Source organism: Brachyistius frenatus, unplaced genomic scaffold (genome assembly GCF_029030835.1).
Source record: "Brachyistius frenatus isolate BFR_SWC_R1_liver_20210118 unplaced genomic scaffold, ASM2903083v1 Contig_63, whole genome shotgun sequence".
Taxonomy (NCBI): Eukaryota; Metazoa; Chordata; class Actinopteri; family Embiotocidae; genus Brachyistius; species Brachyistius frenatus.
Genome location: NW_027210662.1, coordinates 689,126 through 705,699, shown reverse-complemented (window position 1 = coordinate 705,699; position 16,574 = coordinate 689,126). Strand labels below are relative to the sequence as shown.

The window sequence follows — 16,574 nt, the reverse complement described above, 5'->3', positions numbered from 1 at the left end:
GACGCAGAAGACTCCGTTGTCTTCCTGAAAGGTTTGTGAAAGGTGAGACAGATCAGCGGTGTGCGTACAGAAGGTTGAGAGAGCTGCTTCTCTCCTCAGAGTTGCGGAGCCACGTGACCTGTGCGAGTCCTCCGCCTCTGAGGGGACGACGTGTGGACGACGTGTCGGTGTGCGAGACGTCGTCTCCATCAGGACCGCCGTCGGTGACGCAAACCGTCCCCCTCAAACCCACCGGTACGTTGACACGCTTTCACCAGGACATTCGGGACGTCGTCGTCTCTTTTATATTAATAATTAGCCTTTAATGTCTCCGTTGTTTCCAGCAGAGAACGTTATAACGAGTCCTCCATCCCAAACAGCAGCGTCTGTCCAACCCAAACCCTCTGAAGCACCCGCTACAATGTCCTCTCACACTGGTACACGTTTTACAGTTCACCTGTTCTTTTCAGCAACCTTTCCATCATCAGAAACTTCTGTCCACTCGGGGTTTGAGTTCCTCCAGTGAGCTTTCGGGGGGGTCTCCGAAACGTCACGTGGAGCCGTAGAGTTACTGAGAAACTTCTGCTCTCTCCTTCGTTGAAACCAGAGCCTAAAGATCTGGTGACGGCTACTAAAAGCACGCAGGCCACGGGACTGTCTGCCACCTCCTCACGTCACAACAACGCTTCGTCCACCGTTAACCCGTGACCACACAACAGGACGCTGATTTCGAGCTCCTCTGAATGCCTCGGTTATCTTCGAGGGGAGCTGAGCTTTAATTACTTTCTCTGTAATTCAGACCTTTAACCAGCGCTGGATGTGGTTCTTCTCATTCTGGTGTTGTTTATATTCAAATTTCTTGAGCAATCGAATTAAATTAATGATTATAAAGCCGAGAAAAAAAAAAAAATCATAAGCATGAACTTGTGTATCAAACTTTCGACTCTATTAAATGGACTTAATCTAGTCAATATTTTTCTAGGTTTGTTTTTCCCAGTAGTAGCTGTAACGCCCTGATTCTCATTATATCAATTTAGTTTTAATTGTTAGTTTGTTTGCAGGATAACTGAAACATTAGGTTGAATTCAAATGGAAGCCTCGGCCTCGGGATTAAAAACAAGTGGATGGCTTTGTGTGCATAGCGCCACCATGTGGTCATTTTTTAGAGCACGTTCTATCCTGATTCATGATTTCTGAGGTCATATTTTGTTATTGTGAATACCTTCATTCAGCTCGAGTTTGTTTGTAGCATCATGGCCTCCTGAACACATCATGGACAGTCAAAATGTTGTCATTAAGTTCACTTTCATCTCGTCGTCACGTCGTTGGCTGTACAACTTAAAACTGGAGAATCAGGGACACTCGTCATAATAATAAAATAATATATTTCAAACTAAATATATATTTTTTAATTTCATAATTCATGTATTACTCTCCACATAAAACTGTCTCTCTTAACATCACGGCCTTTTTTTAATTAAATGATTTAGATTTAGATTTGACTTTATTAATCCCACGGTGGGGACATTTACTCATCACAGCAGCATAGAGGAAGACAGAAAAAGTGCTCACAATATTATCAAATGTACAAATACTTATGAGATATAGGAAATAAGATGGATAAAAAAAAGTCTTATTTTAGGAAAAAATAAAATAAGAGCAATGAATAAAAATACACACACACACACGGACTATATACACAAAAACAAATAAAATAAATATAAATAAATACAGTATGGAATGATGAATGTAAAGTGACAGGCGCAACATTATTTTATTGTGTTATTGAAAAGTGTGACAGCCGTCGGAACAAACGACCTGCGGTAGCTCCTTCCTGCTCCGAGGGCGAAGCAGGCTGAACTGAAGGAGCTGCTGGAAGCTCCTCCAGTCTCACGGAGGGTGAGAGGAGTTGTTCATGATCCATGTCAGCTTGGTAACATCCTCCTCCCACCCTCCTCCTCCACGGAGTCCAGAGGACTGGCCAGGACAGAGCTGTCCCTTTTGACCGGCTTGTTCAGTCTCCCGTGGCAGAAGTCAGTGTTGTACCTGAAGTCTGAGGTGTACAAGGAGGACAGGAAGTCTGAGGTGTACAGGGAGGACAGGAAGTGGGAGGTGCCCTGCGAGGCCCCCGTGCTGCAGACCACCACATCAGACACACAGTGGTGAAGCCTCACATAGTCTGTTGGTGAGGTAGTTGATGGTCCATGCAGTCAGGCGGCCGTCCAGTCCAGCTCCCTCCAGCAGTGATGGCCGTACGGGGCTGAACATGCTGGAGAAGTCAAAGATCATGACTCTCACTGTGCTTTGTTTTTAGAGTGTGGGGAAAACCCACGTAGGTCTGTGTAGTTGACTTTGATGGGACCTACGATGGGACAGTGCTAACCACTGCCCCACCATGCTGCCCATGAAATTATGATACCACAACTACAGTGATAGAAAAAGGCGTAAAAATAGAAAAATGTTGATCATCTCAACTTTCTGGTGAAGGAGTGACAGGCGTTAGTGATTCTTCTGACCATTCGCTTCCACTTGCTGTCCTTCTTGACGGGGCTCTTGGTCTGGATGTTGACCTCTTTGTTGTTTTCCTCAGAGTTGATGACCATCCTTTTAATCAGGCTCACCAGAAGATGTAGATCGCTGTGGTGTCCCGTCTTCGATGCAATCAGCAGCTCCAGGTCATCAAGACACCGGAGCTTGAAGCATCTGGTTTCGTTTGGTTTGAATCCCGTCTCATTCAAATATTCTTCTGGTGATTTAAAAATCCAGCGCTGTCGACTGTTTTCTTTATAGCGGAAGTATAAATGAGAACCCAGGACGTAGTCCGCTGGCTGGCCCTGAGTTCCCACGATGAATCTGAGAACATCGTAGTCCATGTCCCCGGGGTACATCGAATGCCCTGTGGCCAGCTCCACAGCTGTTACGCCCAGAGACCACATGTCAATGTCAATGGCCTCACTATATGGCATGCGCATCGTCACCTCCGGTGCCCTGAAAAAGGTGGTCTGCAGAGCGACACCAGGACGGGCCGCAAACGCCGGATGTGCCAGGCCAAAGTCAATCATTTTAACTTTGATTGGCAGCTGACGGCGGTCCACAACCATGATGTTTTCGGGTTTCAGGTCTGCATGTATAATTCTCTGTGATCCCAGGTAGTTCAGGGCCGTGGCCAGCTGGTGTAAAACCGGCTTCAGCTCTACGACGAGGAGACCCTCGAGGTTTCGGTCATTCAGGTAATCGTACAGACTTTGATCAAGGAGCTCGAACTCCAAACAGATGTGCTCCTTGTGGGAGAAAAAGCCGTTCCATCTCACGATATTGCAGGTGTCTGGATCCAGACACCGTAGACGTTTCAGGATGGCGATCTCCAATTTTGCCTGTTTCACAGTTTCGGGATGGCTCTGATTTATCTTAATGGCAACTGTCCTGTTTGTTTCTGTGTTGAGGCATTTGGTTACAAAACCAAAGCCGCCTTCTCCGAGGAAAGCCTCCACTTTGTAGCACTTTCTGAGTGCGCTTCCCTCGTAAATCTTAAGGTCTTCTGATGTTCTGTTCAGTGACATCTTGACGGGTGCACGCGCACACGCACTTCCGAACTGCAGCTGATGATATTTCATCCTCCAGGTGGCGCCACAGCAACATAAATGTGATCCTATTGGATTTGTACGTGGGGCGTTTACTCGTTTTGAAAGACTGTGTGGACGTTCTAGTTGTTTGGTTTGTCCGTTGTCCTCTGCAGGATCTCATGTGACATCATCTTCATCAGTCAGAGAGACCTCCATCCATCCCTCAGATTTACCCACAACCCCCTGCAGACCTGAAGGTTTGATTCCTCTCACCTCTGCATGCCGTTTCATCTCCGACGTCTCCATGTGTGCTTGACGTGTGCTTCATGTCTGTCGTTGCCTCTAGAAGCCGCATCACAGACGAGGGTTGTCCTCACTCTGATTGTTGTCGTCGGTACGTTTGGTGTTTCTTCGGCACATTTCTGTTTGCTCGATCTGAATATTAAAAATCACTCTGACGAAGAGCGTGTCTCCGCTGGCTCTGCAGCGCTCCTCTGCCTGCTGCTCGTCGTCACGTGTTTCATGGCCGCGCTGCGACGAAGGAAACGCAACATCAAAACCGTGTTTCCCGGACGTCCAGAAGAAGAGAGGAAGAAGCTGGAGGAAGACCGCAGACCGAGTGGCGATCGGGACCCAGAGACGGCTCGGGGAGACCCCCGGCGGGAGTCAGAGCAAAGTCGGCAAATGCCATAATCCTCACGTCCCCTTTCTGCGTGTCCGAGAAACATCAGGCGACGGAGGCTGAAGCTCGGTGTGAAGATGCAGCCGAGAGGGAGCGGACGCCGGGAGGTGAAGCGGGAGCCCGGACGGGAAACTTCACGCACACCGCCGACGTGCGGGAGGAGCGGGAGAAACATCGCGGTTCTGTCGACACCGACGTCGCGCCGTACCTGAGCATCGGCACCAACCAGAACGGACCCGGAACCGAGGAAGAGTCCGCTGATCGCAGATCACACACGGGTAGGGCCATCGGCAGGATCTCCACCTGGCCTCTGACCGCCGGCCAGTGGAAGGCCAGATGTAAACTGAGAGAGGACGAAGAGGAGGGCGGTGGTTTCGCTGAGAAGTTCTCCGGTGAAGTGAAGATGGAGCGTCCGTCCGGCTCTGATCAGGACACAAAGGACCATGAAAGTGAGAGAAATCAAACAGAAGCTCACACGAACCCGAGATTCTTTCTGTCCTCAGGCCAAAGTGATCAAACCTCTTCCGTCTCTGAGGCTCTGAAGAACACAGAATTAAAGCCAGAGGAGCAGCACCAGGAGGAGGAGATGACCCGGGACCCCGTCACCGAGAGCCAGACCCAAAACCTGAACCAGGAAAACCTCCGTCCAAACCGAGACCTGAATCCTGCAGAGAATCCTGAATTGAAGGGCAGTAAGAGCAGCAACAGAGCAGGTCTGAGACGGGAGGCGAAGCCGGGACCGGGGCCGAGAACGGAGTCTCAGCGGCGCCCTCCGGTGGCACCTCGCCCGACGACGAAACGCTGCTGTCCGGCAACGAGTACGCCTTCGTGGACCTGCTGCACGAGGTCGTCCAGAACAACGGCCGCTGGACCAGAGGCAGGTGGAAGCAGAGCCACGGCAACAAGCACGGCAACAAGCGTCAGGACAGAGGTACGGAGGGAGTTTAGAGACGGTCCACCCTAAATATGATGTATTTTATTCTGGCACTCTTCAAATTAAACAAACTGATGCTGCGCTTCTGTGATTTCTGTCAAATTAATTCACTGTTACTACAGTTGATTATCTGAGAGTCTGATGAGAGGATTGATCCGACTCTCACGTTGCTCTGTTGAAGACACACTAGTGATTTTGTTTTATGGGACTCCCACAATGTTAATAAAATCACAAGAGACAGATTACAATAAACAGCCCCAGCTGAAGCACCGTGTGACTTGTAAAGTGAACTGGAAGTGTGACATCAGTTCCTCTTTAGATTTGAAGCATCCACCAGCTCTGCTCTTCTTCCTCACTTTTCCCTGCCACCACCTGACCCTGGAGAGGAGGGTGATGAGGGAGGGGTGGCTGAGGTGTCCCAGGGTCAGTCTGAATGAGGTAACTGTGGCAGCTCCCCTCCCCCTGTAGGTTTGTTAACTGCAATATTGAAGCCTCCAGTCTTCCCTTTAGTTTTTTTTTTTTTTTAGAGCCACAGGTGACCATATTTGGACACTATGCCCCGCCCACCTATACTGGCAATGTATTGACTTTTTGAATGGGAGTTCATTAGAGCCAGAGTTTTTTTTTTTTGAGCCAGCCCCTAGTGGCCCTCAGTGTTATTGCACGTTAAGGCACACTGACTCCACTTTCAGGAACCGGAGACTACTTCCACTTTTATTGATAATCTATTGGAACAGTTTCTCAACCAACAGTACATTATCTATAGGGCTTCATCACCTTCATCACCTTCATCACCTTACGGTCCAAGGAGGCAACTTGGAGTTCAGTGTCTTGCCCAAGGACACTTGGGTATGTGGACAGGAGGAGCCAGGGATTGAACCACCAACTTTCCAATTAGTGGGGAACCCACTCCACCATCTGAGCCACAGCCTCCCACAAACAGTGACTTCTTAAATCCTAAATAACTTTAATATTTATTTATTTTTTGTCTTTTTCCTTTAAGACACATCCAGGCTAGTCTGGGAAAAGAAGCCAACAGTGCAGCTTCATATTTGACGGAGGTCACGAGTCTCGAAATAAAAACGTCAGCGTCCGTTCGTGATGTCTGGCTGCATGCAGCATTTATTTGTTCATATTCTGTATGTGCAGAAGAAGACTTCTCATAAGAAATAGTACAAAATGACAATGACTCCAAAACATAAAGTGGAGGTAAACATAATACGTTGGCTTTTGATAACACCTAGACAACATGCGTGTTCCATTCATATAAATACACGGTATCAAATAATGGCTCCGAACTCACAAGCGGTTTACTGGATCGGTGGGTTTCTCAAGCTGCGGTACGTCACGCAAAAATGTCCTGCTAAATGTACAAAATGGGTCGTTCGTGGCAAGCTTGTATATCAAAACATGCTTCTTATTTTGTATTTGATTTATTATTTTTTTTGTAAGTGTTGACATGCCCCTTGTGGTGTTTGTAAGTACGGACAGTAAAGGAGACGTGACGTGCGGGTCGGTCTGAGGTGAGGACGCGGGAAGACGAGTAAATTTGCACGCGGATTGGATCCTCCATCGGCGGTCAGCTCGCGCGTTTCTCCTCCTCCGCTGTAAACGGAGACTTGTGACGGGGCCACTGAGCAGAGGTCAACAGTAGGTTCAGAGGGTAAAACACACACACTGTGAAGAAAACATCTAAAAAAAACAAAAAATAAATCAAATAAAACCACCTCTAATTCATCTCAGATTCGTCACGCTGTCACTTGATATGAAAAACACCAAATCAAGCTTGAAACCAACGAATGCGTGATAAGTTCCTGCGCGTTTGTCTGTCTGCGTCGCAGGATTGTTTCCGCACCGTCCGCCGTGTCCCACAGATTCAGATTAAAGGGTCGTGCTGCTCAGCTCCAGACATCCCGCAGAGCTTAGTGCAAAAATACTTCAAGTCCTCTTTCTCTCTGTCACACCGGAGACCGAAAACAAAGGAACCGAGGATGGAGATAGAAAGTTCTTATTTACAGTGAAGCCAAACAACAACAAAAAAAACAACAACAACAACAACACTGAGCTGAGAAATGAAGAGTGAAGGTTGAACCACGGGACTCGTGATCGTCCCACAATACAGCTGGACATTGATCACATTGATCACAGGACAACATCTGTCAGTCCTACTGACTCCATCAGAGCTCTGAAACTGCAAGATGACCAGAAATAAAAAGAAAGAAAGAAAAGAAAAAAGAAAAAGAAATAAAAAGTCCCATTAAATGACTTCAAGTTCAAAGAATAAAAACACCACAACCTGACCGATACCGTCAGACACACTTTAGTAATGATTAATTTCAGTATTTTCTTCCTCCCCGAGTGTGAGATGAGAATATTGATGCCGCTCTGTGCTGCCCGGCAGTGAGCTTAGCTTAGCACAAACACTGGAGGCGGGGGGGAACCGCTAGCCTCACCCTGCTCTGCCACCTCCGTAAAGTCAACGAGTACCAGCATGTTTAATCCACACAGACGTTCAAGGTGGAAAAAAACGCAAGATATCGCGACATTTCCAGCGGCGAAGTTTTCCTTCACTTCGAGGAGAGCGGTGCAAAAATGTTCTCATCGAAACTCTCAAATCAAGAAGCAAAGTCTGACTTTAAATTAGCTTATTAAAGATTTGAACATCATTGATGTACTGGCACACTTCATAGTTAAAAAAAATAAACTTGACATTATAGTGAGTTGGCGATGATGCCTTCAGGGGCTCACTGTAAAACTGCAACTTGCAAAACAAACTCATTAAATAAGAAGAGAACCATCTTACTGCCTTGATTGTTGTTGGCCTCATTTGCCATGAATTCCCCCGTGAGGGATAAATAAAAGTATTTGATTGACAGCTGTATTTCTGATGTCTGAACAAAGAAAATGAAAAAAAATACAGCTCATAAAACTACAAGATACTGTATTGAATAATGATAAACACTTAATAAAGTAGTGTGTCTAAACGAGTGTCGTTAACACGAGTTTCTGAACGCAACCTGTATAAAAATGAGTAATTCATCATTTGAGTGAACTGATTTGTCGTTTCTGCTTCGGTCAGGTCCTAAAACAATTCACACTGAGAGTAGGCTGAAGATGGCACATCGTGAACAAATAGTTCAACCGCATTTACAAAGCAGTGAAGTCAACGAAATGGCACAAGGCAGAGCAGACAGGGTGTAACAACAGTGAAAGCAGCAGAGGAAGAAGCGTGTGAAGGAAGAAGCGTGTGAAGGAAGAAGCGTGTGAAGGAAGAAGCGTGTGAAGGAAGAAGCGTGTGAAGGAAGAAGCGTGTGAAGGAAGAAGCGTGTGAAGGAAGTGGCTCCAGAGTGTTTTCAGAGGCGACTGCGTGTCGTAGAAAAGTTTGCGCTCGTAAAGAAAATGAGAATCTTGTCTGGGAAAAAAAGTCAAAGAATAAACGAAGGTAACAAATTAAGAAAAGTGGACTGTAACTACACGATAAATGCTTCAGATGGTAGGAATTCGACGCGTTTCCCCTCGTCTACGGAGAACACGGTGAGAGGTGGAGTTGCCGCGTGTTTCAGATCTTTTTGTGAGTTTGGGTAGAAACAGGAAGTCGGCCTGAAGAGACGGCACGGCGGCAGCTTCACCCCCGGACCTCACGACAAAGAGCTCTGATCTGTCCTTTGGTTGGTCGGGTGCAGCCTGCTTCTCACTTTCTGATTGGTTTGCGAGGGGTGTGTGTTAGTTTGTGCGTGTGTGTGTGTTAGTCGGGCGGGGTTGATGACGAGGCACTCTTCATGCGTCCTCCTGTAGCAGCTCGGTGGGAAACAGCAGGTGTCTGCAGGCCGTCTTCTGACATGTTGATTGTTTTGCTTGTGGTCGGAGGCTGAGGGACACATAATGCACGTTCGTTATGGACGGCCGTCCTCGGCCCGAGACCGGCCTTCACCTGGGAGAGACAAACGTGCCCTGCCGGCCTGGGCGGGGCTTAAAGGTTAAGGGTCGGGGTGTGGAGGACTGACGGGGGTTTCAGAGGTGAGTCTCGTCCCTCGTCTCTGTGCCGAAGTCCTGCTGGTTCCTGGTGCTGCGAGCCTGTCCCACCTGGGAGTCCTCCGGCATGTGAGCCAGGGGGTCCGAGCGGATAATGTACCTGGAGGGACAGGACCAGCGTTAGATGGTAGCACGGAGCAGGTTTACTATAAATGGAAACACAATGTTTCCCACACAGACTTGATGTCATCTGTCCGTCGACCGAACGCCACGACTTCCGTTACAAATTAAAAGCCAGGTAGCTTTTCACATACTATGATTTGAACGGGTCTGGTGGTTCTTTCAGGGGACAGGAGGTCCCACTGGTGGGAGCAACTTTGGGTTTCAGGTATATCTCATGTTAAAGTGCCTTATTTTACTCTTTTCAAACTCTCTTGGATAAACGCTGAATGTGTGCACAGCTGTAACTAAGGAAGGACTGGAGCTGGCTTCTACTGATAGCCTGCGTGGCGTTTAGGGAACACGGTAAATTGTAGCTACAGTAAACAATCAGGGTTACACTCTCCCCCTCTAAATGCAGGAATCTCTGCATACACATCGGCTGCACGCTGCGCCAGCCACAAGGACGGGTAGGAACTCATTTTGAGAAAGCAGAGCGATTGTTAAAAGCCAACAACAGTCTTGTTTGGTGCCCCGGGACAACCGGGAACATTATAAAAGAAAAGGTGCGTGTGATTTATGAAGCTGCAGCCTGACGACACGTTTCCTGCATCACAGATATGACGGTGTGTTGTTTTGAGCCTCACACTATGTCGTTGAGCTCCAGCACGGTGTCCGGAGGAGGGTTGATGAGGACGTAGGACAGCGTGTTCTGGTGGTCGTTCATCTCGTCTGCGAAAGGAGAGACAGAGGAGACGTTCAGAGCTGCTCCGTCGCCCTCCCTCGTCCTCCTCCACGAGACACTACATCAGCCAGGAAATGAGCCCGCTGACAGAAGGACGCTTTCATTTCTGGACGAAGGCAGAGTGACGCCCGAACAAGAGACGACCGGGTGCTACAGAAACTCGACACTAACAGTGGCGGGAAAAGATTTAAGAGATGCTTGTGGCAACTGTTAAATACTATTTAATAACTGTCACAGGTACCGGTGGAGGGAAATACGAGGGTCAACCAATAAGTTCCAGGACAACTGCTCCGGAGGAAGCAGGAGGAAGATGTAACTCTGACGAGTAACTGGTACAAATGTTGCGGCTTGACAGTCATCGGTTCCTGAGTTACAGACGTTTTTGTGATCAGTGAAGCGGATGTTTTCTATCAAACTCTGGAAAGCAGAGATCCTACAAATGGTTCAGGAGGGCTGCGACCATGAAACAACGAGCGTGGAGAGGAACGTCGCTGTCCGGAAACAATGAAAAGCTCATCAGGTCCGGCGCCCGGCCGGGTGGGCTTCCTCCGACGCCGGCGGGGCGGTGCGGTGAACTCGTCCCCCGGGGGAGGATCCGAGTGAAACCGGCTCCGCTGTGACGTCCTGAGGCGACTGAGGAAAAACGTGGAGTTGAAATGACCCAAACTGTGCCGACATGACAGTGCGCCCGCTCGGAGCCCAATCATTTAGTTTCCCGCCCTCAGCAACAAGTCGTTGCTCTCCACGACGACTCCTCACCGGATCCCTGAAACTTCGCTCTGTTCGCCACCAGTTTTTCACAAATGTTCGCTCTGCTGGAGTTCCGGGTGCGTAAAACATCTCGGACTCACTCCGGCCCGCTGGTCGCAAAAACGTGTGACTCGGGAACTGATGATGATCAAGCCGCAACATTTGTACCGGTTAATGATTTGGAATATATTTCTCCTCGGACGTCTCGGGAACTTATTGATTTAACCTCGTAAAAAGTCATACATAGAAATACATTTAGCATTTCATTCAGTTAGTATTTTGTCTTTACTCATACTGGTTTTTTTTTGTGTGTTTATTTTTTTAAATGAGACCAATATCAATATTAAGGTAACGACAGATGGGCAGATATGTGAACACGTAACAGAAACTAACAGTCTCGGTGGGGATCCTTCAGATTTAAAAACATATATTTTTGATGCCATTTGAACAGAGCATTTTATAGCTATAAAGTAAGTGTGTCGGTGCTGCCTGTTGGATGGTGACACTGAAAGGACTTCGAGCTCACTTTGACATTTCTGTTGTGTGATTTCTTGTCTCCTCGGCCGACACACAAATCCTGATTCAGCTGCAGGAAACCAGCCCCGGATTTATTGACCCGACTCCAATTATGACATGCAAATGATTTGCTATTCACTTAACAGTGACTTTTGTGTGTGGCAGATTATGAAGCATAGTTCGTTAATCATTTAATTATAAATGAAAAAAAAACTAGTTTTTGTTCAGCTAAAACATTTATTTGTATAATTTGATGATAAAACTTTTTTTTATTGAAGTGTTTTAATAATCATCTTCTCATTCAGTCCTCCATGTACTGTTGGCTGTCAGGTGTTTCTGCATTAAACATTTACATAAACTGTAAACATGAACAGTTGTAACGAATGTCTTTCATTGCTTCACGACATAGTTAACTGTTCTACGCTGTGGAGATCTATATTTCAGAATATTTAAGAAGAATCGATGAGAGGAAACTAACTTTTAATGTTCATGTCCCAGACGAGTCGTATTACTGTGTGTGTGTCAGTGTGTGTTATTTATGTCTGCGTGTGTGTGTGTGTGTGTGTGTGTGTGTGTGTGTGTGTGTGTGTGTGTGTGTGTGTGTGTGTGTGTGTGCTGAGTGCGTGTGTGAGTGCTCTCTGGCAGCGGCTCCTACTTGCGCTGTGTGATGGACGGAGGAAGGGAAGGGAGGGCACGTGTGTCTCCATGACAACCCACCTGCTTGTGGCCCTTTATAAAGCCAGGCGGGGTGGAAGAGAGAGAAGGGCTAACCGTTACTGACAGGGCACTTTGTGGAACAAGGGGGAGGCCCGCATGCTCGCCTGCTGACTCAAACGGCATCACATGCGCAGCTTCACGACGGAGCCAGCATGCAGACAGCGTCCGCGGCCACGCGGCAGATCCCCATCGCATTCCACACTGGAGCAACAGACTGGTATGAGGCGGCAGGTTGCCATGCCAACGGACAACACTCAGCCCCCACCCCCAACACCACCATCCACCCTCCCACCCCCGAGTGACATGTGACATGTGACACACACACACACACACACACACACACACACACACACACACACACACACACACACACACACACACACACACACACACACACACACACACACACACACACACACACACACACAGAGAGAGAGAGGACATGCTCCAGCATCCGTCGGACTGGGCCAAACGCAGAGCGACTCAAACCGAACAGAGTGAAGCAGAGCACATTGGGAGTGTGAGAGTGGAAGAGGACAACCTGCTGCTGGGTCACCTGACATTTGTTATGTGGCCTCATCCACACATACTCTGTGTATGTAATATGGATTATACCATGGCCACAGATTCTGATTGGTAGACAGCTGGAAAAAAAAAAAAGCACCGCAGGTCAGCGATGGTTGTTATGTTGTGGCTCCGCGGTCCGTGCTACGCAGCGAGATGAGCTGTGTTCAGACTAAACGGGGTTGTCGGTGTCACGAAGGGGGCTCTCCTGTAAACGGGTAACTGAGATGAAGAAGTTAAACACAATCCAGCTGAAAGCAGCGCAGCTGCTGAATGATGGAAGGAAGACAAAAACGCCGACTGTGTGAATGTGCAGCCAAAGTTGAGGCTTAATATCACTTTACCATAAAGCGCACGGGACGATCTGACTGTAATTACATGCGTATTTCATTTAGATGTATTTTCATGACGTGCATGAAGTTTTAGCCTCATCACTTAAGAAGAGAAGAAATACAAATAAATCAAAAAATATTAAACGATGGATTGGCTCACTGACATGTGAAGTTAAAAGTCTTCAGAGCTTCAGTCAGTCTCTCGTGTAGGTTAATATCAGGAAACCATTTTTAATAGAATTTATATCTCATAAAAATCACCGGGGAAAGCCCGAATGTTTGTCGGTCTGTGAACACTCTGCCCCCCTCCTGTCGATGTTCAGCCCGCTGCCTTTATGATTGATTTAGGATGCATTCACACCACAGCAGCTCTCTGGGCAGCAGAAGTTGGAGTTGCAACCATCCATCAGCTTTCCTGCGTGTTTCCAACTGTTGTTGATGCACTCACTGTCCCGGAGCAGTAGTCTCCCCTTTGTAGCTTCTGTCGTCATTACTAATATTCTACACATCGAAAATCCTGTAATCCTATTTGCATTTATATTTTTCCTCCCAAACTCAAACGTGTGGATATTACTGGACATTTTTAACACAAGATTTATATTTCTACAAAGTACTCATAAGGTTTTAGCCGCTGGAGGGCAGCAGAAACATCATTCTCAGGTTCTGTTAAATTGTTTTTGAAGTAAAGTAATTTTTTCTTCTTCTTTTTTTTTTTTGTGGATTTGTTCAAATCCAGGACGTTAGAGCCACGGTGAATCAAACTGCTGCTGAAACACACCGAGCTGACCACACACAGCTTCGTGACCATGGTATAAAGTCATGACCCACTCTGAGGTGAAGATATTTCTATTCTACATATGTGACATCTAACCTTCCATCCACAGACATAATGCCCTCCGCTCCACTCTTTAAGCCACACTGACGCCCTGCGGTACTCTAGCCGTGTGGGACGTCACCTCACGGGAACACAATGCAGAAAAAGAGCAGAGAGAAGAGAGAGATGGGAGAGTGAGATAGCGAGAGATATGTCTGCCGATCTACTGCTCACACACGCACACACACACACACACACACACACACACGCACACGCACACACGCACACACGCACACGCACACTCTCATGCAGTAAAGTTGCAGTACTGTGATCAACCAGCTAACCTGACAGCCTCGTCCCCTCTGTACACGGGTGCTCTGAAATATCCTGCAACTCTGAGCAACGGCATTCACTGTTAACTTCAAAGTCCCAGTTTGTTCATTTACAATTAGCTACAAGTTGTTCTCAACCAAAACACGTTATTCAAAAGATCAGAAAAAAGGTCTTCTACAGAGAAGTGGTACAATTGACTATTGTTCACTGGATGCTGGCGAAAGGACAAACTCCTTTCTCCACACGATGGACGTAACCGCTCACATGTTGTCAAATGAGTTGTAAACAGCACACAAATTACCTTGCAAATATCCTAGATTTACTCGATTCATGACATCGCTCGCAGTGAGATTAGAAACATCCTCTACAAGCCGAAGAGGGAGGGGGAGAGGGAGGGGGAGAGGGATTGGGGGAGGGGGGGGGGCAGAAGAGTCAGAGAAAGAAGGAGAAAAAACAAGGAAAAAGAAATCCAAACAGATCAGGCAGGCAGCGAAAGGCATTGGCAGTTTCAAACATAAACTGTGGAGGAATGTGAGAGCGATGCAGAAGAAGCCATGCGTCCGTGTGTGCACAGAATCACTTCCAAATTGATTAATCTGTTATGATGCTGCCGCAGTAATCCTCACTGACATTCATGGTTCTTAAGAAGATCTGGAGCTCTACGGGTTCTTCCTGAAACGTATTTAATCCACACGTTACATGAGATTTAGCACGTGCAACACATCTGGAACATGATTCTGCTTTTATTTTGAAAGCATGAAGCTGGGAGGAGACCAGAAGTAAAGAAACAAAAGTACAGAAGTGAGCAGAGAAGAATGCAGGCATATGCAGTCTGTGATCAAATGAAAGTGAGTTGAGGTTCAGTGCTCCTGCATCTACATGCATGAAGTGTTCACACCCACATGGTGATCGTGAGTGCGCGATATGGCACATGGAGGAAGCGTGTGATGAGTGTGAAAGCGATGAGAGAAGATGAGGTGATCTGAAGGCTAATGGTGATGCAGTGGGATGTTAACGGTCTGAACTATCAAGACTCACAGCACCACCTCTGAAGACGAAATGAGATGAGACAGAATGACTTGAACACAGATTGGAGTGTGAAAGATTCTCCTCGAACAAACGGCTGCTCACACGGCGGAAATAACTTAACTGCTTGAGAAAAACCTCAGTGAGCGAAGCAGCTGAACTCGGGAGTGTCCTCGCTCTCACGAATACAAACACTATCAAAGGAAAAGGCCTCGCTGGAGTTAACGCTATGCTGCGAGTGGTTTTGGTCCTTTTTCCATCTGTATGTTAAAGCTGATGAATACTTGATCTACACCAGGGGTGTCAAACATCCGGCCCGCCAGGGGGTCCAGCTCGGCCCGCCGGATGACTTTGCTAAGTGTGAAAATTACAGAAAGACATAAATTGCATTTCTATGAGAATATGGAGGTTTATGAGTACAAACGTTTTGTAATTTGTCTTTTTTTTTTTAATCGATCCAGTAATTGCTTCAAAAACAGCGTAAATGCGACGTCTGCTCCGGAGGCAGCAGCGCTCGCCACAAAGCGAGGGAATCTGCAGAGGAGAGCCCAGGCAGATAAACAGTGGGCTGATGTCTGAGTTTTTGCTCTTTATGTTTCTAGTTTATTGTACAAAGACCTTAAAATAGGGTTTATCATCCAAACACCTTCACCAATGATTTAAACATAGAGAAATATTGTAGTTATGTATGTGTTGTTATGCTATGATTTCACTGGTCTGGCCCACTTGAGATCAAAGTGGGCAGTATGTGGCCCCTTAACTAAAATGAGTTTGACACCCCTGACAGTATGAAGGACGAAAACCAAACTTCTTGCTGTGATTTGCCTCCTAACTTCCATGTGAAGAGAGCTTCCTGCAGTACTCGGCGGATTTAGAAAAGAGTTCCCGGTATTATTAAGTGAGCTTTGTAAAGGCAGAAATGGAGCAGTTCACTGAGACCGATATTACACTCCAAAATAAAACTGGATGGAGTGGTCTCAGATGAATATTTATAAAAGAATTTATAAAACTTTTGCTTTTTCCAGCTTCTCAGTTATCTTCTTGCTTTTCTTTGGGTTTCGGATTTTTAGTTGAACGACACGAGATCATCTTGGAATAACATTTTTTTTTTTATTTGACAAAAAACACTCAGAATTTTAAGTGATAATCCCTTCAGATTCCTTTAGATTATACCATGTTTGATTTTATCTGATGTTCACTGAAATAATAAACGGTACTTATTAAATTATAATTTAAACCGTTAGTTATTTATGTAACTATCATTTGAAAACTATTATGATGTGTGCTCTCGCTACTAAAAGAGAAAAAGTGGCCCCATTTGCATGTTGATGTGGAGTTTTCTCCTCTCTGATTCTGAGGCTTCACTCACTGAGATTAAACTCAACCAGTTCCATCATTTCCGCTTCTGTGACCTCAGAGACATGTTTACGCAACTGAGACTCCAATCTGCAACAAACATTATAATTTACATTGTTATTCATTTGCAGG

At 46.6% G+C, this 16,574-nt stretch overlaps 1 protein-coding gene across 21 annotated transcripts in view; it reads right to left on the bottom strand.

Annotated features, from left to right (window-relative positions):
• Positions 1-7,686: 7,686 nt before the first annotated feature.
• LOC138625517 (potassium channel subfamily T member 1-like) overlaps positions 7,687-16,574 on the bottom strand; it is a 69,533-nt gene continuing 60,645 nt past the window's right edge. For 12 of the 21 annotated variants that reach the window (XM_069706473.1, XM_069706479.1, XM_069706477.1 and 9 more), the window contains 5 exons: positions 14,362-14,424; positions 14,072-14,122; positions 12,018-12,029; positions 9,937-10,021; positions 7,687-9,290 (listed from right to left, as the gene is read on the bottom strand). In XM_069706473.1, coding sequence (XP_069562574.1) covers positions 9,170-9,290; positions 9,937-10,021; positions 12,018-12,029; positions 14,072-14,122; positions 14,362-14,424 — 332 coding nt within the window. In that variant the 3' untranslated portion in view covers positions 7,687-9,169. The remainder of the gene's footprint in view (positions 9,291-9,936; positions 10,022-12,017; positions 12,030-14,071; positions 14,123-14,361; positions 14,425-16,574) is intronic. The other 9 variants (XM_069706480.1, XM_069706482.1, XM_069706488.1 and 6 more) reach the window with 3 other exon arrangements.